This window comes from Phasianus colchicus, chromosome 28 (assembly GCF_987193195.1).
Source record: "Phasianus colchicus chromosome 28, bPhaCol1.hap1.1, whole genome shotgun sequence".
NCBI lineage: Eukaryota > Metazoa > Chordata > Aves > Galliformes > Phasianidae > Phasianus > Phasianus colchicus.
Window position 1 is genome coordinate 1,577,601 of NC_143463.1, and position 23,172 is coordinate 1,600,772.

The 23,172-nt window shown below is 56.1% G+C and overlaps 4 protein-coding genes across 10 annotated transcripts; 2 read left to right on the forward strand and 2 right to left on the reverse strand.

Moving 5' to 3' along the window:
• Window positions 1-41: 41 nt before the first annotated feature.
• Window positions 42-4,505, forward strand: LOC116236168 (uncharacterized). Of its 7 annotated transcripts, none has more exons than XM_090126305.1 (12): window positions 42-359; window positions 2,209-2,331; window positions 2,442-2,514; window positions 2,611-2,784; window positions 2,852-2,950; window positions 3,022-3,093; window positions 3,163-3,231; window positions 3,360-3,423; window positions 3,583-3,669; window positions 3,780-3,861; window positions 3,933-4,040; window positions 4,111-4,505. In XM_090126305.1, exons 2-12 carry the CDS (start codon window positions 2,225-2,227, stop codon window positions 4,124-4,126), a joined length of 951 nt encoding a protein of 316 aa, XP_089982431.1. In that variant the 5' UTR covers window positions 42-359; window positions 2,209-2,224; the 3' UTR covers window positions 4,127-4,505. The 7 variants fall into 7 exon arrangements, with proteins under 7 accessions (XP_089982431.1, XP_089982432.1, XP_031460581.1 ...); XM_090126306.1 differs by lacking the exon at window positions 42-359 and adding an exon at window positions 367-674; XM_031604721.2 differs by lacking the exon at window positions 42-359 and adding an exon at window positions 367-654.
• TEKTIP1 (tektin bundle interacting protein 1) lies at window positions 4,457-5,556 on the reverse strand. The gene is made up of 4 exons (XM_031604726.2): window positions 5,448-5,556; window positions 5,161-5,375; window positions 4,861-4,986; window positions 4,457-4,779 (listed from the first exon to the last, which is right to left on the reverse strand). The coding sequence occupies exons 1-4, from the start codon at window positions 5,519-5,521 to the stop codon at window positions 4,634-4,636; spliced, it is 561 nt and encodes a 186-aa protein (XP_031460586.2). The 5' UTR covers window positions 5,522-5,556; the 3' UTR covers window positions 4,457-4,633.
• A 159-nt stretch (window positions 5,557-5,715) lies between these two features.
• On the reverse strand, window positions 5,716-19,725 carry FZR1 (fizzy and cell division cycle 20 related 1). The gene is made up of 14 exons (XM_031604709.2): window positions 19,604-19,725; window positions 14,949-15,090; window positions 13,888-14,013; window positions 13,605-13,668; window positions 13,042-13,169; window positions 12,524-12,606; window positions 11,949-12,132; window positions 11,706-11,771; window positions 11,150-11,252; window positions 10,387-10,571; window positions 9,308-9,541; window positions 9,123-9,227; window positions 8,386-8,478; window positions 5,716-7,717 (listed from the first exon to the last, which is right to left on the reverse strand). The coding sequence occupies exons 2-14, from the start codon at window positions 15,015-15,017 to the stop codon at window positions 7,676-7,678; spliced, it is 1,482 nt and encodes a 493-aa protein (XP_031460569.1). The 5' UTR covers window positions 15,018-15,090; window positions 19,604-19,725; the 3' UTR covers window positions 5,716-7,675.
• Window positions 19,726-19,785: 60 nt separating this feature from the next.
• LOC116236165 (uncharacterized) lies at window positions 19,786-22,673 on the forward strand. The gene is made up of 2 exons (XM_031604713.2): window positions 19,786-20,256; window positions 21,356-22,673. Exons 1-2 carry the CDS (start codon window positions 20,110-20,112, stop codon window positions 22,472-22,474), a joined length of 1,266 nt encoding a protein of 421 aa, XP_031460573.1. The 5' UTR covers window positions 19,786-20,109; the 3' UTR covers window positions 22,475-22,673.
• Window positions 22,674-23,172: the final 499 nt, after the last annotated feature.

The window sequence follows — 23,172 nt, forward strand, 5'->3', positions numbered from 1 at the left end:
TTGCCCAGAGCTGTGCGGGCCCTCGCAGCTGTGCGAGGCCTCCAGGAGGAGCTCGGGCCCCGGCAGCCGCCTCGGTGCGCCGCCAGGGAGGATCCGTGCGCCGCCGGCCCCGCAGAGCGAGCTCCGTGCGGGCCGCAAGATGGCCGCCCTCAACAAAAATGGCGCCTGCGGCCCGCGCCCGCAAACAAAATGGCGGCCGCGCGGGAGGGCTGGAGGAAGACGATTGGTTCCTAGGCGCCTCGTCCCGCCCCGTGCGGCACAGCGGCCAATGGGAGCGCTCTTTAACTCACGTGGGCTGGTAGCCGCCCGGCGCTGCCGAGCCCTCAGCCGCGGAGCGGGCTCGCGCCGCTTCCACGAAGGTGCGGCGCTGCCGGGACCGGGAGAAAGGCAGCAGCGGGCCGGGGGCTTCCGGGCTCGGCTGTGCCGCGGCCCGGGCACGCGGCCTTAGTGGAGCGCACGGCCCTCGACCGCTCCACTGTACCCTGGGGCTGACGGCTGCGCTGCCTCAGGCGGCTCCGGGGGTCGAGCGGCCCCCACGCACCGCTGTGGTGATCGCTGTGGGGTCCGGTGCGGGAGGCCGAGCTGCGCCCAGGCCCGGGCCCCGCCGGGCAGCGGGCAGAGGGGCAGCCAGGAACACGGGGCGCAGCCGACAGGGTGCGAGGGCCCTGCACGTGGTGGGCACGTGGGCGGCACGTGGACACGGGGCGGGCGGGGAGGAGGGAGGGCGGGGGGGCGGGGCCTGAAGAGAAGGGGCGGGGTTTAAGTGAAAGGGGGCGGGGTCTGAAGAGAAGGGGCGGGGCCTGGGTAGCACGGGGGGCTGCGGCGAGTGATGGGGTGAGCGTGCAACGCGGTGTGTGCACGCGTGTTTGTGCAAGGGAAGTGCGTGTGCAGGGACAGGATGAGACGCGGTGCTGCAGGGCAGCTGGTGATGCAGCGACGCGGTGCTGGGCTGCAGGCTGAGCAGGGGGAGCTGCAGCAGTGCGGGTTCTGGCCGCTCCCTGCTGCACGGTGCTGAGCACAGGGCTGTGTCAGCACGGGGAAGGGAGCAAGGGTGAGCAGGGCCGGGCTGGCAGCCTTGGCACCTGCCCCAGTCACCTGTAGGCAAGGCCAAGGGACTGCCCCGATTCCCTCGGGGCTACCTGGCAGCTTGGTTTGGGGTCCTGGGATTGTGGAGTGCTCAGCCTTCCCCTCTGTGGGAGGGGGGACATTCCATGCCCCTTCCCACCCCGTGGGCAGATGGGGGTGGTGGCACCCAGCTGTGCTGGCACTCACACACCTGGCAGGTCCCGTAGAGGGCTGTAAACACAGGGGGGTGGGCGTCCTGCATCCCACCCGCATCCCATTGGGGATCCCGCACCCACCAGGGCCTGGGTTGTGCCATTGTGGTGGCGATGCCCTTTGCAGCCCCCCCACCCCCGGGTGCTTTTTGCTCTGTCCAGCCCCACCCGACGCCTCCCTGCAAACCTGCTGCGGCCGGTCCCAGCCCCGCCTGCCCGCCCTTCCTCACTGGGAGGAGGAAGACGAGGAGGAGGAGGCTGTGGGCTGAGGCTGAAGGAACGCGTGGGAGCACAGGGCTGCAGTTCAGTGGGACAGGACGGGACGGGAGGGCTCGACTCTCCCCACCACCAGGTACCACCTGAGCTGGGCAGCAGCCTCAGCGCAGGAATTTTGCTCTCTGTCCTTCGATCCCCCACGTGTCCACCTCGGGAGCCACAGAGGGACTCAGGAGCAGCCACCTGCTGCCTTTGAGTGGGTGCTGGGGGTGCCACAGTCACCCTGGGGACACGGCTGTCATCCCCAATGTGTCCCCAGGGCTGTGGCTGATGTGTGGGGAGAGCCTGGGGCGCTGCCCTTCCTGGAGTGGGGCCACGGTGGCTGCCACGCAGAGAGTGCCCTATGGGGCCCTGGGGACCTCAGGGCATGGGACAGGCAGCACCCGGAGATGCTCTGAAAGGGCTCACAACGGTCATGCTGCTCCTTGTGTGTCCCAGTGAGCCCTGGTGGCTGATCAGAGGGTGCTGAGCACCCCAATGTTGGCAGGGGACAGGCAGTGTCCCCCTTGTGGGACAGCAGGGGGCAGGTGGGCAAGGAGTACCCCACGTGCCATCGCCTGCGGATAACCCCACCCAACTGGGGTGGGTGAAGGGCCTGGGGATGGAGTAGGCTTCCCTTTTCTCATCCCCCCTCACCTGCCTCTGTCCTCCACAGCACACCAGGCTGCTCCATGTCGAGGAGGCTGCGGAGGAGCAGGAAGGTGGTGTTGGAAAAGCCGTGGCAGAGCCTGGAGGAGAGAGGCAGCGCACAGCCAGACCCGCACCCTGCACTCGCCAGGTGGGTGCTGCGTCCCTGACTCACAACCCCCATGTCCTGCAGTGCTGCATCCCTGAGCCACAGCCCTCAGGCCCTCATGGCCACGGCTCAGTGGCTGCTGCTCCCGGCAGATCCAGAACCTACGACCCCTCCACCTGCACCGAGACCCCGGAGGCGTCGGGTCAGCCAGCATCCCCAAACCTAGTGAGTCCTGGGGGAGAGGAGGAGGGACCCCAACCCCATTTTGTGGTCAGTACTGAAGATGCCAGGGCTCAACCCCACTCCTCGGCTTCCCCACAGCTCAGCAAGCGCCGTGCTGCCTTCCACAAAGCCTTTGAGGAGATCGCAGAGCACGAGGCTCTGCTGGCCTGCTTCTCCTGCGCCTGGCAGCGCGAGGTGCCCTACCACGGCCGCCTCTATGTCTCCTCTGGGCACCTCTGCTTCCACGCCAGCCTGCTGCTCAAGGAGATCAAGGTGGGGACATGGGGAGGGTGTGGGGTGGTGTGGAGGCACAGGGTCTGACCATGCTTGCTCCCCTCAGGCTGTTGTCCCAGTGGCTTCTGTCTGTGCCCTCAAGAAGACCAACACGGCGCTGCTGGTGCCTAACGCACTCAGCATCCGCACGGAGCAGGGGGAGAAGGTGAGCTTGGGGAGGGGGCAGTAGGGTTGGGGCCTTGGGGGGGAACTGACTGCCCCTCCCTCTGCCCACAGTTCCTCTTTGTGTCGCTGCGCCGGCGTGATGCCACCTACCAGCTGCTGAGGTCGCTCTGCAGACACCTGCAGGTAGGCAGTGTGCTGGGTCGGGGCTGGGCTCTGTACCCCCTGCACCCCGCTGCAGCTTTCCTTGTGCAGGACGATGCCTGGAGCCCCCCAGCCTCTCCCCTCAACCACAGCACTGAGCAAAGCCCTAAGAAATCCTTGGTAAGGGAATGGCACCAATGGCACTGCATGACCCCAGGGAGGGCTTTTTGGGGGAAATGTGGTGCTGAGAAGCCCCAGCTCCCTGCCAGCCCCCCACCCATCCTCCAACAATCCCTGTTCTCCTGCAGAACTTGAGCCACTCAGACTTGGAGCAGTGCACAGCGGAGCGTGATGGTCTCCTGAAGCTGCAGGGTGAGTGGCCACCCCAGTGTGCCCCCCACAGCCCCTATGTGCTCCCCACAACACCCCAGAACCCCTATAGGCACCCTATAGGCCTCCCTTCTTGGGGCCACCCTGTGAGCCCCTCTGGGTCCCTGAGGCACTCAATGAATGGATCCCGGTTATGTGCAGATGAGCCGAACGCAACGCTGAACAGAGCAGAGGAGGATGAGGAAGAAGAGGAGGAGATGGCAGAGGACACTCCAGTTCTGGGCAGAGGTGAGCAGTGCCCTTGGCAGAGCCACGCAGTGTCCATGTGCCCAGCACAGGGCCGGGACAACACCTCTCTTGGCCACGCTGCTGTCCCCAACACCACCTCCTCCTGGCAGGGGGACCCCGCACAGCACTGCCAGCCCAAAACGCCGCCCAGCTGCGTGCTTTCAACACCATCATCGTGCTCTACCTGCTGCTGTGAGTCCCTGGGCAGGGCTCCCCCCTCCCCACCAGCCCTGTGTCCCTGTCCCTGACTGTGTTGTCCCCAGGATGGTGGCCTTGCTGCTGACCTCGGGGTACATCGGGCTGCGTATCCTGGAGCTGGAGCAGCAGCTGGCGGCCATGGGGGCTTGGCCAGAGCTCAGCCTGGTGCAGCGGTGAGTGGGGGGTCAGTGGCCCCTTCATCCCCAGCTCAGGGGGAACCCCTCACCCTGCCCTCCCTCCCAGGCACAAGAAGACGTGAAGCCCAGCAGGGACCTGCCACCAGGCCATGGGATCGGCTCTGGGACTCCCCAGAAGGCTGGGGGGGGTCCCCACGTACCTTCCAGCACCCCCCATGGAGCCCCCGCGGGCCGTGGGCTCCATCCCACCCCCCACCCACCTTCCAGCACCCCCCATGGAGCCCCCGCGGGCCGTGGGCTCCATCCCACCCCCCACCTATGCTTCACCCTCTGAGCCCATTGCGTGTGCACTGATCTGAGGGCAAAGCAGACCTGTGGGGGCAGGCAGAGCCAGGCCCCCACCCTGGGAGGCAGCCACCCCCGGGGGTGCAGGCACAGCGGGGCCCGGTGGGCACAGGGAGACTGAACTATTTTTATTAATAAAGAGCTGATGTGGTGCTACCTGTGCTGCACGGGACGTCTGTGTTAGAGGGTCCCCCACCACAAGGCTGACTGTTCCTTGGGCTGTACCAGAGGTTTTGCCCTCCCCCCCCTTACTCCCCCAAAGCAGCAGCAGAGTTGCAGCACTGTTATTTGTGGGGGGCTGAGGGCTGGTGCTGCAGGAGGCTCCAGCTGCAGACATCCCGGGTGGTGGTTTGGGGGCTGCAGAAGGACAGCAAAGGGACGTACCCTGAGCTGCCCCCCAGCGCCGCAGTGCTCTGGCTGCGGGTGGCCACTGCAGAACAGAAGGAGAACGGTGAGGGGGGGCTCAGATGGGCACTGCAGGACACACTGCCACCCTTCCCTCAGCTCTTACCGTACTCCTTGCCCAGGATGGGGCACTCCTGCCACAGAAAGGCTCCCCAACGTGTGCCAGGCCCCGGGTAGGCAGCAGGAACAGTGGGGTCCCAGCAGGCAACCTCCCGCAGGTGCTGGTCATAGACTTGGGGGGGGGGGGCGGGAACAGGTTGCAGAGCTGGAGGCAGGCAGCAGGACACCCCCAGCTCCCCCTACACCCCCATCCTCCTCCCACTGAAGAGCCCCACAGCTTCCCCCCCCAGCTCCTGAGTTAGCGCTGTGCTTTCCCCTCCCAATACCCCCCCACCCAGCTCCATACCGGGGGGCAGCAGGTCCAGTTCAAGAGAGCCGTGTGAGCGCTGCCAGGCAGTGCTACGGCTGCGGCTGTCCCTGGTGTCCTCTGCCCCATGGCAGCTCGGCTCCGTCCACCAGCTCTGCCCTGCTGCATCCCGGCCCAGGGGGGTCATCTTCCAGCGCACCGCCTGCCTCAGCACTGGTGCGCAGCGCGGCCCCCGCAGCGTCACGTACTGCTCACTGCAGGCAGGAGGGGACATCAGGGCCTGCAGCACCCCAGGGCTCAGCCCCGAGCTCCCACCACTGCCTCACCTGCACAGGGGCAGAGGGAAGTCTGCTTCGAGGGTGCTCTGTGGCACCCAGGCTCTGTGCACCCCCGGCTTCATACCCAGCCCTGGGAGCCCACAGCGGTGCTGGAATCAGCACCCGAGCAACAGTAACAGTGGCAACAGGGTGGGGGTAAGGGGGTGGGGGCACCTCTGTGCCACTCAGAGCAGGGACCACCGCCCCATTAGCAGCCAGCACTAAACAGCTATGGGCACACAGAGCTCAGAACACCAAAGTGAGAACAGCCGAGCGGTGTAAATTCACAACTTGTTTAATGCCAGTTAGAACGCTTTACATGGAAAAGTTACAACTCAGTACTTGTTTTTATTTGTTTTGTTTTCCTTTCCCCCCTCCCCACCACACGATGCTGTATATGTAACAACGCCACACGGTCACAGACTGTCACAGAGACTCCAGGCTGCCCCCTGCTCACAGACAACGCAGCTGACGAAGGCTTTCCTCTTTTCCCTGGTTAATGAGGGCAGCAGGGGGGCACGCAGCCCCACACTCACCCGCTACCACCCTCAGCTCCCACACAACAGCTGATCCCCCACCCCACACCCAAACTGCCACCCGCAGCCCCCAACCTGTGCTGGGTGGGATTCATGACCATCAAATCCACTCAGTGCTCTACCCCCACATTTAACAGTGCCAAAAAAAAAATAAAAGAAAAATACATCAGGAGGCCTTCAGACCAACCCCAAACTGAGTGCTGTGCTCCTGCTGCAAGAACAGAGTGGTTGTGCTAACGTTGGGTTTTTAGAATTACACCCCAGTGATACTGGAGGGGCAGTGGGGGCTGCTGGATGTGACAGCTCACAGCCGTGCACCCACGGGGCTGGTGGCACTGCTACCCCTACAGCCTGCTTTCAGGAAAAGAAGTACTGCCTCTACACCCTACAGAGAACAGGTCAAGGTCTATATACACAGCCAGGGAAATCCCAAGGAGAAGAGGGAACGGCGCACACAGCCCAGTGCGGGAGGGAGGGCACAGCATTGGCACACAGACACGGGAAGACAGAACAGGCTGCTGCAAGCAGAACAGCTTCTCCTTAAATTAAAAGCAACACACGCACACGTGAGTGCTTTGCAGCACAGCTCACGGCACTCAGCACGCCGCCCCAGGCACACAAACACAAACTCTCTTCCCATACAGCTCCAACAACAAAGAAAATCAACAGGTCCCCTGGCATCAACGTGGAGTTTAAAAAACAGAAAGGAAAACACAAAGGGCAACAAATTCTGCCTGGCTTCACAAAGAGAACCCCCCCCTCTCGCCCCGGCGTGGCGTGCCCCCCTTCCTTCCAGCCAGAAGAGGCCAGGCTCCCTCTGAAATAAACCAGATCCTACAGGAGTGGTTTTGTTTCTCAAGCACATCACAACTGCTTTTGTCCTCAGGAAGGCTGTCCTCAGGAACCAACCCAGCACACAGCTGGAGAGCTCCGCATGCACACCGCTTTGCTTTGCTTTTTAAAGCCATTGTTGTGTTTTGTTGTTTTTTTTTTTTTTTTTTTTTTTTTTCTTTCCCCTCTCTGTTAAATAAAGGATTGGCCTAAAACACACCACAGCAATTTTAAGCTGCTTTGAGCGCATTCCCTCCGAGGTGGAGCCTCTTCAAAGCCCAAAGATGTTATGTTTGGAGGTGGCTGGTCAGCGGGCCAGAACCCAGCAGCCCTATGGAGCCAGCACTGTGGTACCTGCTTCATTTGGAAGAAATAAGTGGTTCTCTGGTGCAGTGGGGATCCAGGCTCTAAAGAGTGCCTTTAGATAGCAGAGAGGCCAACGCTCAGCCGGGGCATTGCCCCACAGGGGCAAGGATACTCTCATCTCTCCTAAGAGCATACAACACAGCAGTTGGGATGGCCTTGGTCCGGTCTCAGTGGTCCATGTAAACATGTTTTCTCCAGTACAAAAGAAAAAACAAGGGTTGGAGGGCGCTGGTTTGACCTCTTCTACACGTACCCCTTCAACAAAGGATGAATCCATAAACCTTTGGCAGTTCCCTCCCACCCCCCACCCCCCACAGCCCCAGCGAAATGCTGCCCCAGCGCCGTTCACAAGCACTGTTTAATCAGTGCCTGTGGGTCCATCCTCCAGGCCCAGCGGGGCTCCCTCCCCTCCCGGCTGCTCTCTGGGGTCCCATGCACACCAAAGCAGTGGTTCCATCCTGCTACGTGAGGCTGGACTCTCCTGGGCTGCAGTATGGGGGGGGTTTACCGTATCCTGGTGAAGAGGTTCAGAACGGATACGGACTCCTAGAACAAAAGGTAAAGCAGCACTAAGCACTGCAGGGCTTTAACCACCACCATCACCACGCTGCTGAGGTATCTCAGGGCACAACATTCAAAGTCCAACACCATAAATATTCCCATGTGTTTTTTTTCCTCCCCCCTCCCCTCCAACTGATAACGAGGAGCGTGGCAGGCAAGCGTGCCATTCCCACGTCTGTGTGCAACACTGCACCACAGCCCCATGCCCAGAGCAGCAGAGCTGCCCCCACAGAGCCCTCCTTAGGGTCCCAGTGCTGCCATCTACACCACACACCGGAGCACCGGGCACAGCATGCTGCTGGTACCCCAGTGTCATCACCTCCAGCAATTAAGCAAGGAGCTGAAGGATAATAAAATATGAGGACACCATCAGCTGACAGCATCACGCAGCAGTGACGGATGGTGGTGGGCTCAAGGTGAGCACGGAGGTTCCGGGACAGCTGGGACAATGACGCCTTGACACGCCACCCTGCGTGCACACAGCCAGCCTTTTATTGTGTCTCATGACTGCAAAGCCTTTTATATTGCAGCCAAGTTTAACTCTTAATTGCAACCATCCCTCAATCCGCAGGGTAAGGTTAATGGACCCAGAGGTGAGGCTGAAGAAGAGAGCAAACAGCCTGGATTCCTGCTGCAGCTGCACGCACCCTTACCTTTGTGGAGCGAGTTTTACTGAAGACGTTCCAGAATCGCAAGGTTTCATCTCCAGCTCCTGTCACAATGGCCTCCCCATCAGGGGACATCGCCTGCAGCCAAGAGAGCAACCCTGAGCCTCTATCACATTCTTGAGGTTGAAAACAAACCTTGATCGGAATGCATGAGAGAGATTCGACTCGCCTTCCCCCTGCCAATTATAACTGGGGCTATTCCTCCCCAGATTATAAATGTGTGTTAAGGCAGGAAGCGTGATAGAGCTGGCAAATGCCACTCATTAGTCACCTGAGTTGGAATCCACCTCACAGCACAGTATCAGCAATATTTATCACCTGCCAGGACTCTGCCAAAAGCCCAACGTAACGTAAGCAGGCAGCTAATCCACCCGGATCTCCTACCTGCACCAGGTGCTTTGATATGGAATTAGGAAGGCTGAAGGCATCATGTCATTCCCTGCTTGCAGTTACCAACAAACAGTGACCGAGCCTTATGGGAATGAGAAGAGATCCTGTGCTTCCCTTTGAAGAGTTTTGGCAAGCTTTGCTGTTCATTAATAAAGCCTCACATTTCCATACCAGTAAATCAAAGTATTCCTTGCAGGCAAGGAAAGCAGACAGAGCTTTTTTCATTGCTTGCAGGGCAACACTCACATCTCTACCACGACCAGAGGCAGCTGACAGTGCTCTCATCTCAGCACATGTTCAGCAGCTGCTGTGGAAACATGGCCACTGCTTACCAGGTATAGGACTCTGTATGAGTGCCCTGTGAGCTTCGCTACTTGAGTGAGTGAGGGATATTTCCAGACGAGGATCTGGTTCTGTGAGTAGCCGTGGGTGCTCACCTGGAAGGAGGGAGGGAAACAGACGTTGTGTCTCCTACCACGAGGCAGCTCAGCAGTGAGGGCCACACAGAGGGACTCACCAACTCGTTGGCGTGCTTCGACCAGGCCAGGTTGCAGACCTGGGAGCCGGTGTCGATGCACTGCAGGGGCTGCCCTGTCAGGGTGTTCCAGAAGCGGATGCAGCGGTCAGCGGTGCCGCCGCCGGAGGCGAGGAGGCCGTGCTGGTGTGGAGACCAGGCGATGGCTTTCACTGCAGCCAGGTGCTCCGTGTATTGCTGCACGGGGCTCAGGCTGGAGTGGTTCCAGACGAGGAGCTGGAGGAGAGGAGAGATGTGAGCAAACCCGCGCTGCAGTCGTGCGTCCGCAACGCCCACGGAGCACGATGCTGCACTGGGATTGATGAGGGTGGTTGGGAAACGTGATGGCTTCCCACAGCTCTGCCCAAGCACAGCCAGCTCAGCTCTCTCAGTCCTGATCCCCATCTCACTCAGACACTGAGCTCAGCTGAGGAGCCACCAGACCACAAGAGTCCTCAGATTAAGCTCATAAAGCCAAAGATCTGGCATCTCTGAACATCAACTCAAAACCTTTTATCTGTGGGGTTGTATTGTTCCAACACAGCTAAAAAACACACTCAAATTCATCTGCAGACACCCTGACAAGGAACTCGGTACAACCATGCTGTCACACGTACACTGGGTACATTCACTACCTAGCAACCCGCTCCAAAGGGCTCTCAATGCTGCTTCTTTGGAACAGATGCTTCCTCCATATGGCACTCAGTGAGATACAACTCTGTGCTATAGGTATTAGAACTTACATAGCTCCTAAACTCCGTTTCCTTCTGCATGCATGAACATTATTCACTGTACTCTACCTAAACCAAGTCAGGAAGTACAGCTTAGCCTTACTGAACTCAAAACCGAGTCAAGCTATGGATTTAATTAGCCAAACACAGGAGCAAAATTAAATTTGCCCCTTTAATTTCATTAGAGAGAGAGGACTGAGGAGAAGCTTAGCGTGAATTACAGTTGGACACAGCCCAGCAACTGAAATAAGAGCCCCTCCACATTGCAGCTTAAAGAAAGGGGGGGGTTGACAGTTCTTGGTGAGGATGTAGAGATGCTGAGCCTCATGTGAGCAGCACTGAGCACTGTACCTTGTTGTCATTCCCCCCAGACGCCAGGAGCTGGTGGTCTGTGGACCACTTGAGCCCACAGACCTCCTGCCTGTGGCCCTGGAGCCGCCGCTCTGACTGCAGGGGGGGGGTCCGGATGTCCCTCTGGAGGATCATTCGGTCTCTGCTCCCAGAAGACAGCTGGTCTGCGTTCCATGCCAAGGCACCTGTGAGAGAGGGAGAGAAAAGGTGTAAGAGCTTGTTTTGTGGGCCCTGCAGGAGCAGGCAGAGCACAGCTGCCAGAGCTATGAGAGACCAATCCCATCTCACGAGGCAGTAAAGCACAGAGGCAGAACTCAGAAGGTATCTCACCGCCCCAAATCTCACCTCAGCATTCAGATTCAACGCCTCTGATAAAAAAACAAAAACCACACAACAAAACAGTCCCTGAAATACACAGAACTGGAAATCTCAGTGTGAAGCTGCTGCCTGCAGGGCTGAAAGCGGAAGCAGGTGGCAGTGAAAAGCAGTGTTGTAACCAAACTAAAATGCCTCAGACATGGAGGAAACACCTGCTGCAAGAAGCACTCAAACACCACCACACCCAAGATCAGAACACCACAATTACTAGGTGGCAACATTTTCAAGGCAGCTCAGGACACAGCGGGATATAAATATCAGTTCTGGTGCTGTTTGAGCTCTGCTATTTCTAGCAGATCCCTGGTAGGAGAAAAGTAAAAAAAAAAAAAAATAAAAAAAATCCAGAAGCTAAACATGCAGGATCTTCCACCTCCCACCTCCTTACCAACTCTGGCTGTGTGTCCCTCCAGCATGGAGAGCTTTTTTCCTGCAGCTGCATCCCAGATCTGTACAAAGCCCTTGTGAGTGCCAACAGCTACCAGGGTCCCCTAGACAAATGGAAAACCACCATCAGTAATGCTAGTAAGCATAGACAGATGTAAAACAAAAAGCTATATGCTCAGGAAAAGCCTCAAGATAAATCCCATGAGATGGAAAGCATCCAGAGTTCTTCCATCTTCCATCTCTTCCCTGCTGGAGAGGGCCACGTAGCCAGGATGGAACATATTTGTTGTAGCACTTTATTGTGGAGAGCTAGAAAAGTGACCTGGCTCTTTCTTGCTCCCATCTCTCTTATTGAATACCTCAAAAGCCACAAAAAACAAGAGGTTTCTCTCTTTACCCCCTCATTTAGCAGAGACAGATTTAACTGACAGCACACAGGGAACTCAGGGCAATACAGAAAAATAAACCAAAGCAGCTAAAACTGGTGAGGAAGAGCTATCCAGCTACAGTGATAGCATTTATCTGTGATATCAACTGAAATTTAATGTTATACTGACCCGTTCTGACCAGCCCACGGATGTCACAGAGTCTCCTTCCACAGAGAGATCACACAGCCGGGTCACCTGGAAAAATAAGACACCATTAGTTTGAAAATATACCATTAGGTGCTGCTCCAATGAGGGAGTGGCTTGGGACAGAGCATTACAGACACTGAGCTCCTCACAGTGCATTTCCACAGCTCTGACAGGCTCTGTGCCTGAATAACACCTGCAGCAATGGGTTTCCTGCTCTGCATTTACCTGGCTGGTGCAAGCACTCCACAGGTAAACACACGTCCCGAGGCCAACGCTGAGCACGTTCAGAGAGGACCAGTCCACCAGGTTCAGGTAGAAATCATCCTGCAGTTCTGGGGCATCCAGCACTTTGAAAGGAATCTTGGAGATCTTCCGAGTTGGTTTTCGAGGCGACCTTAGCAGCTTCTGACTATTTACAGACACAAAAACAACTACAGGATACTGCACATCACAGCAGATTGCACAGATGGATGCAGCTGCTCTTGAAAGCAGATCTACATTTCTACAGAAACAGAAAGAGGCAGTAAAACTCCTTCCAGCAAATAAGAATAGAAGGAATTGGGTTCTGCCTCTGCAAAGGAGCTCCGTAGCAAAAGGTGAGCTGGCTGTGGATGCTCAGACAACACATCCTGCAGATCTAAGCAGGCTGGACACCTGCACAGATCCCTAGAGAACTTGCCTGTCCATATTTATTACCTTTTTCAGACTTCCAAAACCAATCCAAGTGGCAATTTCAATTGCCTTAGGAAAAAAACCCAGAGAATCCAACCCTTCCCTTCTTGGTGCAGAATCAGTAATACCTTTTGTTGCTGACAGGAGACAAGGAATACGGTGAGACCTCATTGCCATCATCTGGACTGGAACGTTTTGTGCTGAGGGAATACTGCATGAAAAAAAAAACCACATCTCAGCACATCCAAGAGTGAGAGGATCCCTCACAAAACAGGCACGAGTGCCTGGCTATCTCCAACACCCACTGTCAGTTTTTCAGTCTTCTCAGTTCCTCTCTATTCTCAGTGTTCCAGATGTACACACAAACAATTAATCTCCACAGAAGTCTGAGACCTTGATTTGGTCACTTACAGTTTTGGAGTGGGTAAAAAAGCTTCAGTCCCACTCAGTTTCCTTGGCAGTACAGAAATAGGAAGTACATGCTCACTACAGGTGCTCATACTGCCTTTACAAACCAACAAATTTTGGTTCTCAACAACTTACATAAGACATGACTTGCTTTCATCAGCAGCTTCACAGAACTGCATGCCTTGCTCCCCTCACACAGACTTACAACCCTCCCTTTGTCTGAATGCAACCAACTTACAGTGAAGAGAGACTTCTTCTCTGGAGTGGAAGGTTGCAGCCTCCTGTCCTCTGTCTGTGGGTCCTGCACTTTCTCAATCCCTGCTCCCAGGAGCTCATTCTTCAGCAGGGCAGAATAAGCAAGGCCATCTGTGAACCCAAACAAGAGCTCAGGCAGAGCGTTCTGAAGCCACAGACAGCTCTGCAGAGACAGGACCACAACTGCTCAACTTGTACACTCAAGGGGCCCCTTAATAAGCCTGGGATTCCCAGTTATTAATTCCAAGGAATTACAACTAGTGGTGAACTCCTCCTCCTCCTCCCTCTCCATCACAAAAGTGCTTTGTGACAATAAATCACAGAACACAAACGTGCCCTTGCTTCCCAGATGCCCATCAGTAGCCTCCTGAGGTGACCTGCCATTCACTCCCACAACACGTGCATTTCAAGATGCATTTTTAAGGACACCAGCATGGCTTTTGGCATGTGCATCCAAGTGCCAGCATTCACCCGGCTCCTGAACTTGACACCAAATGGAAATAAAAGGTGCAGCTCTGGCTGCTGGCAATAGAAAGAAGGTCTCACCTTTGCCATTGTCTGACGTAGCATCCTTTGCTTTTCTGTTCTGACTTGGTGATTTTTCATTTTCCTGAAAGGGGAAAAACATGCAACCACCATACAGAAACCCCTGTATGTAGAATATCCAGCAGACAGCAGGCTGCCACTGTGGGGCAGAAAATGCACATTCAGAACAACTCTTCAAAAGAAGGTATGAGGTCGTGCTGCAAATGATACACACAGCAGTTCTGGACAAAACGAGGCACACTTCTTCCTTATTCAAAGGTTTTGAGAGGGGAGCAGAGCTTACATTTATTCTGTGGAAGTTGATGCTCCAGTTGGCCCCAGCTCTCGAGGGAATGAATCTGTCTCCATGCTTACTGGGAGATGACATTGGAGAATTGGAAGGTGTCAGGGTTCTTCTCATCTCTGCTACCTGAATTAAAGAATGAGAGATATGAAGGAACACAAGCATTGGTCTCAGTAGGGGGTCTGAAAAACATCAAAGAGGTAATCCAAGCTAAATATGCCTAACTAGAAGGGTAAGGCACTTGCCTATCCCCATAACAAAGCTGCTAGAGAGGCTAGAGCAGGGCAGGGTGCCTGGTGTGTGAGCTGCAGGTACCTCATCTGTGGGCACACTTGTTTTGATAGAATAACTGATGTTGGAGAGGTCCCCCAGCTCACTCCTCCAGCCTGCCAAGCTCCCTCTGACTGCAGCTCTGTCCCAGGTACGTCAGCACCCTCCCCACAAACCTGGGGAGGGTGCACCACCTCCCTCCCAGACCACCCACCCTTCATTTCTGCTACAGCAGCATTAAGGGAGACTTCCAAAAGCCTTGCTAAACTCAGCATAAATGACATTTACTCCCTCTTCTCCTCCAGCAAGTGAAACTGTGCTCTCACAGGAGGGTCCTTGAAAGGTCAGGTATCATTTGCTCTTGTTAAATTAGTGCTGTTCCCCTCACATCTGGAAACATCTCCAGAAGGATTTGCTCAGGGACTGAGAAACACCGATGCTGCCTTCCCCTGCTCTCTAGTGCCCTCTTGGGCTACTTTGGCCTCCAGTCCTAAGGCTGTTTTTTGTTTGTTAGCCCCCAACATTCACAGTCTGCATGGAACCAAGATTATTTGTAGAAGGCATCATCATGCTACAGAAATACATCTTAATTCATTTTTGCAACCCAAACGGAGCTTGTTTGTGTCAAAACACTGTTATTTGGTTCCCCCTCGAACAGCTCAGGAACTCACACCTGCTTACAGCCCAACAACAGACAGGTCCCCACGTCTTCCAAAGCTCAAGAGAAAGGAAACGCAGAGCAGAGCTTAACAGCCAGGCTAAGATCAGTGGGCACAGACATTTGTACTTACACAAGGCATCGTGTTCTCATTCTGTATGTTGATCTGGCGCAGGAGACGTCTCTCATAATCCTGGTCCATGCTGGAAGGATCAGGGTTGGGGAGTTCAGCAGTCTCAGGGCTTTATGCTCATGAAGTCCAATCAGTAATTAGTCTGCTGCAACAGACAGGGGAAGAAAATCCCCCCCCAAATATTATGTCTCCTCACTCAGAAACTGAGGACTGAGCACCCAGCCTCTCCTTTGGCACTTCCCACATTTCTCCCATATGTTCTTTTCAGACGCAGCCACCAGACTGAGCAGTGATCAGCTTCCACCAGGGATGGCATTACAGCCAAAAACACCTCATAAGCCTTTGGCATTTTTCAATGATGGAGTTAGAAATATACAGTATTAAAAACCCTTACCACATCCCACGTCACTCCTCGTTTTTAGCTTATTTCTCACTACATATACCTACCCGTGATCTTCCACATCCATCTTTCAAGCCAGCAAGACCTCTCAAACCAGGGGATTCCAACCAAACTCTTTTTTACACCATGAATAAGAGAAAAGCAGCGTGCAGAACCCACACGAGGTGCATGATCTGTTAGGGGATGCCACACATGGGAAGTTCCTTCCCCAAATGGCTCAGCACTGTGATGCAGATACAGACATGGATCCCATTACACAGCAGTGTGCTGCTTTGAGTTCTGGAAACCCAAGGCATGGGCTCAGGGAGCTTCACACACTGCAGTTCCAGACTGTACAAACACAGATTCTAAACCCAAACCTCACCCTCAAAAGCTGCGAAGAAATTCAGCAGCACACCAATAAAAACAAGGTCTGTCCTATGAGAAATCCATGCAATTTCTGCTTTCCCAGAGCCTGTGTAAGTCAGTGCATCCTGCAGACAGCTCCATGTCTGCTGTGTGCTCACTGCCACCAGCTCCAGGGCATCCACGTTCCAGAAATGCCCACTTCTAGCTGGCTGAATTCAAGCTGGATTTGAAAAGCAAAGTGCTGCAAGGTCTAGCTGCAATATCTTTGCCACCTGCCTGCATTCAGCCTTCAGGTTCACAGCAGAACCAAAGCTGGAGATGCTGCAGATCCACACCAAGTTAGAAGAAAAGCATTGTGTGCTATTTGTGCCTTTTTTCCACCTCTGGTGCTACAAAACACCATCCCCTCCTCGCAGGCCAGAGTCCAGCCTGCAGTTCAGTGCTGACGTGACAAATATTTGATGCTCTGCAACACACTGCACATCCATCAGTGCTCTGAGATGAGCTCTGAGACTTCACAGAGCCCCACATCAGCTCCCTGCACTGACCTGAAGGCTTTGTGTCTGCTTTGGCCCTAAACAGATGGCAGAGGGGCACTGCTGTGCTCACCTGAAACACCTGAGGCAGAGCCCTGGATGAAGCATGAGGAGCCTCACACAACAGCATGCACTTGCATGTGCCAGGTAACGCCTGCAGGAAACCAGGGGACAACGGCACCTTTGAAGGAGCCTTTGTGAAAAATAAACAAGCCCACAAACCAATAAACTTCTTGGCATGCTTTTACAAGCCCAGAGGACTTTCACCCCACAAAATTCTCTGAGATGCATGACTTCCTCTGAGAAGTGTTGTTCTCACTGCCCCTTTCACGTGAGCATTGCTCAGATATCACCACCCCTTGTAGGACAGGTGTTCTCCTAAACCTTCCTTCCACACCTGGAAGGAAAGGAGGCAAGCCAACAGACTGCCACGTTGTGCTCCTGAGATGAGCACTATCAGCTGCTCACCTCCTGAATTGTGCAGCTCACCAAAGCAGAATTGCAGAGCTCAGCCTGACAGAAGAGCAAACCCTCCTCACTGCTGCACACAGAGCCAGATCCCCAGCCAAGGGGTTCCCAGGTTTCCTTCCCAGCTTTTATTCACTTAGGAGAATTGCAGGTTTGCTCCTCTCCCTTCCCAGATCACGTTTTTCATTCCACACACATCTCACTGCAGATGACAGCAGCGGGGTTGATCCGAGCAGACACGACAATCACGCACACAGCAGGGAACCTCTCAAAAAAACCACAGCATCACCATTAAACCCCTTTTTATCGCCTGCAGGCAGCAGTTCTGTCTTCCTTTCACCTTTTCACCGCAACGCTTCATAAAGATGAGAGCCACGCCTGCTCCCAGGGAAGCCAAAAACAGTACAAAGTCTGCAGCAGCACAGGAAGTCACGGGCTGGGAAACACAGAGGGCGTCAGGATGCAATGAGCTGTGGGGTCAGCGCTGTGTCATCCCTCGCCTGTGGGTCAACAGGCAAGCTCTGCACCTCATTAGCAGGAAGGCTCCTAACAGGTTCACCTATTACGAAGGCAAAACAAACAACAGAGGCTACAGGGAAAAAAAAACACACAACAGCAACAAAACGCTCTCTGGTTTTAGAGATGCAATAATTAACAAAGGTATGTTGAGAGTGTTTGTGCAGCTCTTCCTTTTCTGGCTCGATGAAGGCGCTGAGAGCTGCAGTATGGATCAGGTTTGGCCCAGCACCCATCAAGTTCTGTCACCTCCCTCTGCTCCTGCACATGGAAGGAAGCAGGCTCCTGCTCTGTGCACAGGCAGAATGGGAAGGAAACATCCCCTCTGTGGTGCTGTGTGCTGTACAGGAGCTGGCTCTGGTGATCTCTTCCTATTGCATGTTGCACAAGGGACACACATCAACACTGCAGGGTTCTGCTTTCAGATGTCCCCTCTCCCAAAATGCCAACAGCCTGGAGGTCATCACCTGCTCCTCTCCATGATCAAAACTCATACAGCCTCCTCTGTGCCACCACAACCCTGCATCTCACCTCCGAGCCGAGCTCAGCTGCTGGCAGTGCCTCTTAGGATTTTGGGATCAGGAGTTGTACTGAGGGCAGAGCTCACCCACACCAAGTGTCCGAGACAAACAGAACTTGAGGAAGCAAGAAAGCTCACCATGTACATCTCATAGCATTTCACAGACCCTTCGGGGCTTCTTTTAAAGCAGTTTACATGCTCTTCCCTGCTGTGTGGGGCAGCAGAGGGAAAGCACGTTGCCTCCTCAAGGCCCTGTAACCTCTGATGTGCAGCACTTATAACCCACAGGCAGCCTGCAGATTGTTTTCTACCACAGCTCCTGACTCTGGTCATTCAGTTTCATTTCTAAATGAAAACAAAACCTTGCAAAACACATTCACCTGCTTATCTCCCTTTATGCCTCATAACAAAGTTATAAGCAGCTGTTAAGAGCACCCAGCTCCAGATAAAAGCTCTGCTTTACCGAAAGCCTTATTGTGAGTCAGTGCTCTAAAAGCCAAGATTAAAAATTTACCAGCAACTCTGTCCATGAGCCCCAATGAAGACAGGCAATTCAAAGTGCTTCTAAGCTACTGGAAATGCAGCAGTGCCCCCTGGTTAATTCACTAAAATGGGACCAAAGGTTCAGAAAATGCAGCTACTTCAGTCGACAGCCCCAGAATATTCTGCTTCTGCATAAAATAACAGTAATAAAAAAGATCAGTCTTTATTATGAAGTGTGGTTGCCAGCGGGGGAACAGCTCTGCAAGGAACCTTGGGCACAGAACACCAGGCTAGCATCATTAAACACCCTAACTCAATAAGACTGAGCACTTCACAAGAAAATGAGCACTATGCCTTCAGGAGAGCTATAAATCACAGGAAATCCATCTGAGCAATAAAGCCCATGGCATCTCTGATGGATGACTCTGCTCTGACAGCTGCCTCCCCCTCTTCCCACACACAGGAGATGCTTTTAAGACCTCAACCCTGTAATTCACCCAACATATGAACGATTTCCCTTTTGGAAAGCATCGACTCATTAAAAAATAACAACAAAGGGCACAAAGCATTACTCCATTCCTTCAGACCACTAAAAGCTGTCAGAGGACCAGCAGCACAGCCCCAGCTTTTGCTGCACGTACACAAGCAGCTCCCGACCACAGTTTCTGTTCCTGCTTCCTACCTCTCACACCAGAGCACACACCACAACCTCAGCTGCCATTCACCACCATGATACAATCGAGGGAGCTGCCTCACAGCAGCAGAGCTGCTTTCCAGGACTGGCCAAGCCCTCCCAGCAAGGCAGCTGAAGGCAGCTACATGAGGGACACACTTTGGGCAGCTCAGACAAATGCTGCACAGCACACCCAGGGGACAGACGTGCTGCCCGTTCCCAATGAGCCCGACGAGGAGAGCACAGAGTTCTGCAGGCGGAAGCTCAAACCGCCAACGGTCCGCAGCCCCACGCAGCTCTGTGACAGCAGCCCGAAGAACTGTAAGATGATTTCTCAGCTCTCCCACTGAAACTCAGCCTCACCCCGCCACGTTTGGGCCACAGAGGAAGGGCACAGCGCTGCTGCCAGGCCCGAGGGCCCTCAGAACACGGGGGGGACGGAGGCCGCGACACAGAGCAGGAGCGAGGCCGGAGCGGGGCACGATACAGGACAGGAGCGGGGCCGGAAAGGGGCAGGAGCGGGGCACGACACGGGGCAGGAGCGCCCGGCTCCGCCCCACCAGGCCCGGCCCCCCCACAGCCCGCCCCTCCAGGGCCCACATCTCCGGGGAAACGGGCGGCCGGTCAGCCTTGGGGGCCCACCTCGCTCGGACCCGGCTCCCCAGAGCCGTGGGGCAGCCCCAGGCCCGGCCGGCAGCTCCACCCGCCTACCTGCCCGCCGGGCCCGGTCCCGGTCCCGCTCCGCCTCCGCCTGTCACCAGCGCCGGCCCCAGCTCTCCCGCAATATGGCGGCCGCTGCCGGCCGGAAGTCCCGCCCATCCGCGCGGTGCACGACGGGAGAACCCGTCCGCCTATTCGAATGAATACAGGAAGTACCAGCGGGCGTTGCCATGGCAACGGCGCGGCCTGCTCCGACCCGCGGGGCCTCGGCGGGGAGCGGGCCCGCTCCGTCCCGGTGCTCATTGCTCCTCCGCCGGGCTGCGTTTACAACAACAAGCACTAATAAACGGAAGCTAAAGACAGCTTCGATCGTTCCCTTAAAATAAAACCAAACGACACGGAGCGAGTGAGGGAAGCCCCGCTGTGCCCCCCTCTGCCGGCCCGCAGCCCGACCTGCGCCGTCCCCGCTCTGCTCCAGGCCGGGCCGAGGCGGCGCCGCCCCGCCGTGACCCCGCGGCCGAATCACTTCCAGGGCGGCCCAGGCTCCCGATTTGAAAATGCGGGAGCGGCTGCTGGTGCTGCTGTGCGCTTTGGCGAGGCGGGCGGGAGGGAGGAGGAGGGCCATGGCAGGGCGTTGGGACGGGCCGCAGCGGCGGGCGTGGATCCGGCATTATTACAGCCAGAGGCAGAAACGGCTGATGACGGTGAGGGGCGGAAATGGGGACGGGGAGGTGGGGAGGGGCGGAGGTCACAGGGACACAAAGGACGGGGGGCAGAATGGGGCTGTAAGGGTGAGCACGAAGGGCTGGGGATGTAGGGGTGTGGGGACCCGGAGGTGATGGAAAATGGGATGTGGTTTTGGGGGCGGGGAGAGACGGGGGGGATGGGGGGCACAGGTGAAGCGTGGAGATGGGAAGGATGCAGAGGTCACAGGGACACAAAGGACAGATGGTGAAATGGGGAATGTGAGACTGGGCATGAAGGGTGCACAAGACACAAAAAAAAGAATGGGATAAAATCAATGGGGAATGGGGGGTACAGTGATATAAAGGATGGGGGATCAGAAGGATAAGGGACAGGAGGTAAATGGGTCACAGGGACACAAATAGCGGGGATGGGGACACAAATGATAGGGAGGACAGGGAAGAGGGGGGATTTGAACATGAAGGGCAGGGGTTGCAGAGGGGATACAAAGGGGTCACAAAAATTGGGGTGTGACTGATGGAGGACATAGGGAGATATAAGATGGGGTGTGGGGACACAAATAATGGACACAAAGGACAAGGAACAGGAAAGTCACAGAGGGGACACAGGTCACAGGGACACCAAGGGTAGGGACCAGGGGGATGAAAAAGGACTGGGGACCTGAAGAACGTGAAAATAAGAGCCTGGATACAAGAGGCAGTGCACAAAGTACGGAGGAAGCAGAGGATGTAGGAATGTGAGGGAGAGGGGACGTGAAAGATGCAGAGGTCACAGAAATGTGGCGGACAGGGACACAGTGGGATAAAGGGTGAAAGACTGGGAACAAAAAGGGTGGAGAACAGGAAAGATACGGGACAGAGAGGTTATAGGAACTCAAAGGAGGAGGACAGGAAGAACACAAAGGACAGGTTCCTGGGGCTTCCCAGGAATGCGAAGGTTTGATTCCCCTGCATCAGGTCCTGGAGCCCAGGGCCATTGGGCATCCCTTCATCCTGTGCTGCTTGAGCTTGCTTTGTCCTCAGAGGGCAAAATAATGTGAGCTGAAGGGGAATTAGGATTGGGGAGCAGCTGTCTCACAGCCCCGTGGTCTCCCTGCAGCTCCTGATCGCTCGCCGGAGGAGAACCAGCTGCTACTTCTATCCCCGCGCCTGGCCCAGCCTGCAGAGTGCAGACTGGTGGGAACGGGTGGTCCTGAAGGAATTTGGCCCCCAGGACTGGTTGGAGAAGTTCCGCATGTCCCGGGAGACCTTCTTCTACATCTGCAACCGCCTGCGGCCGGGGCTGGCCCCGCACAGCTCCCACTTCCACCCCACGCTGCCCATGGAGAAGCGGGTGGCTGTGGCCCTGTGGCACTTGGCCACCAACGTGGAGTACCAGACTCTCAGCCCGCTCTTCGGCGTCGGGCCTTCCACTGTGCAGACGTGCGTGCGGGAGGTGAGCTACGCCGTGGTCCTGCTGCTGAAACCCCTCTACCTCCGTCTGCCCGATGAGAAGGAGCTGGAGAACATGGTGCGCATCTTCCGCACCCGCTGGGGCTTCCCGCATTGCATCGGAGCCCTGGACAGTCTGCACATCCCCATCAACCCCCCGCTGCGCCTGAGCGCCGATTACTGCAACGGGCAGGGCTGGCACTCCATCCTCACCCAGGCCACCGTGGATGGGCTGGGCCAGTTCTGGGACGTCTCCACCGCTTTTCCCGGCAGCATGGAGAACAGCGCGGTGCTGGAGAGCTCCAGCCTCTGGATGCTGGCCAAGGAGGGCCGGCTGTGTCCCAACCCGCCCAAGGACTTCATGGGCAAGGCACAGAAGTACGTGCTGCTGGGTGACGCCACCTACCCCTTGCAGGACTGGATCCTCAAGCCCTACCAGGAGGATGAGAGCCTCACCCAGCGCCAGCTGCAGTTCAATTATCGCCTCAAGCGGGCGCACAGCGTGATCGAGAACGCCTTCCTGCGCCTGAAGGCCCGCTGGCAGATCCTCCTCAAGTGTGATGACTGCAGCCTGGAGCTGCTGCCCACCCTCGTCCTGGCCTGCTGCATTCTGCACAACGTCTGCGAGGCGCACGACAACCCATTCAACGAGGAGTGGCTGGAGGGCACCGAGCCCACCGAGCTGCCCAAGCCTTGCCAGCCTGCACCCGCTGCCATGGAGGATGGCCGGGCTGAGCAAGTGCGTGAACTGATGTGCCAGTACTTTGAGAACTGTGGGGAGGGCTGATGGCTGCAGGGGGAACGCACTGTGCTCCTCCTTGGGCTCTGTGGGTCGGTGCCAGCCCTTCGGTTCATGTTGGTTTTTGCCTCTCGGTTGCAGGCAGAGGGATGTATCTCACACCTGGGCTCTCTCTGCTGGGATCTGACCGATGTAGTGATGTGCTCTGTACTGTGTGAATAAAGCAGGGTCATGGTTTGGCCGGGGAGAGGGTTGTCAGGTCATCCCATTACAAGGGTATGGCTGTAGCCCTGGTGTTGGCAGGACTCAGCAGGGCTGGAAGTGAGGAGGCAGAGCTCCAAAGCACAAAACCCATTGCGCAAATGCGTGCAGACAGGGAAGGGGAGGAGGAAGCAGAGCAGTGACTTGCTGTGGGCTAGCACCAGCTGGGAATGGAACTGCACCTCCAAACCCAGCTCTGCAGGACTAAAATTGTGTGCTGGGGGTCTGAGCCCTATCCCACTATGCTGCCGTGCAGGGAAGCACGCAGCTCTCTGCTATCAGCTGAGAAATCACAAAGTGGTGGCTGAGCCACTGTGCCAAGGCAGGGCTGGGCACAGACACCTTCCTCAGCACTTTGTTCCAGGCGGTGGGCGGGGGAGCAGCTCAGGCATGCCTGGCTGCGCCAGCCTTCCCACGGGGATGGATCCGGGCTCGGGGGGCAGTGGGGTGGCTGCCACGTCCCTGAGTTGGCTGCAGCCCCAAAT

Bases quoted from the DNA above. Each gene is read 5' to 3' on its own strand.
- LOC116236168 (XM_090126305.1), top strand. From the start codon at position 2,225: ATGTCGAGGAGGCTGCGGAGGAGCAGGAAGGTGGTGTTGGAAAAGCCG. The intron at 2,332-2,441 runs GTGGGTGCTGCG...TGCTCCCGGCAG, and splicing joins CCGCACCCTGCACTCGCCAG to ATCCAGAACCTACGACCCCT. The intron at 2,515-2,610 runs GTGAGTCCTGGG...GCTTCCCCACAG, and splicing joins AGCCAGCATCCCCAAACCTA to CTCAGCAAGCGCCGTGCTGC.
- FZR1 (XM_031604709.2), bottom strand. From the start codon at position 15,017: ATGGACCAGGATTATGAGAGACGTCTCCTGCGCCAGATCAACATACAG. The intron at 9,542-10,386 runs GTACAGTGCTCA...CCTCTCCTCCAG, and splicing joins CTGGGGGGAATGACAACAAG to CTCCTCGTCTGGAACCACTC. The intron at 7,718-8,385 runs GTAAGGGTGCGT...CTTTTGTTCTAG, and splicing joins GTAAAACTCGCTCCACAAAG to GAGTCCGTATCCGTTCTGAA.
- TEKTIP1 (XM_031604726.2), bottom strand. From the start codon at position 5,521: ATGAAGCCGGGGGTGCACAGAGCCTGGGTGCCACAGAGCACCCTCGAA. The intron at 5,376-5,447 runs GTGAGGCAGTGG...TCCTGCCTGCAG, and splicing joins TTCCCTCTGCCCCTGTGCAG to TGAGCAGTACGTGACGCTGC. The intron at 4,987-5,160 runs GTATGGAGCTGG...CCCCCCCCCAAG, and splicing joins ACTGGACCTGCTGCCCCCCG to TCTATGACCAGCACCTGCGG.
- LOC116236165 (XM_031604713.2), top strand. From the start codon at position 20,110: ATGCGGGAGCGGCTGCTGGTGCTGCTGTGCGCTTTGGCGAGGCGGGCG. The intron at 20,257-21,355 runs GTGAGGGGCGGA...GTCTCCCTGCAG, and splicing joins GGCAGAAACGGCTGATGACG to CTCCTGATCGCTCGCCGGAG.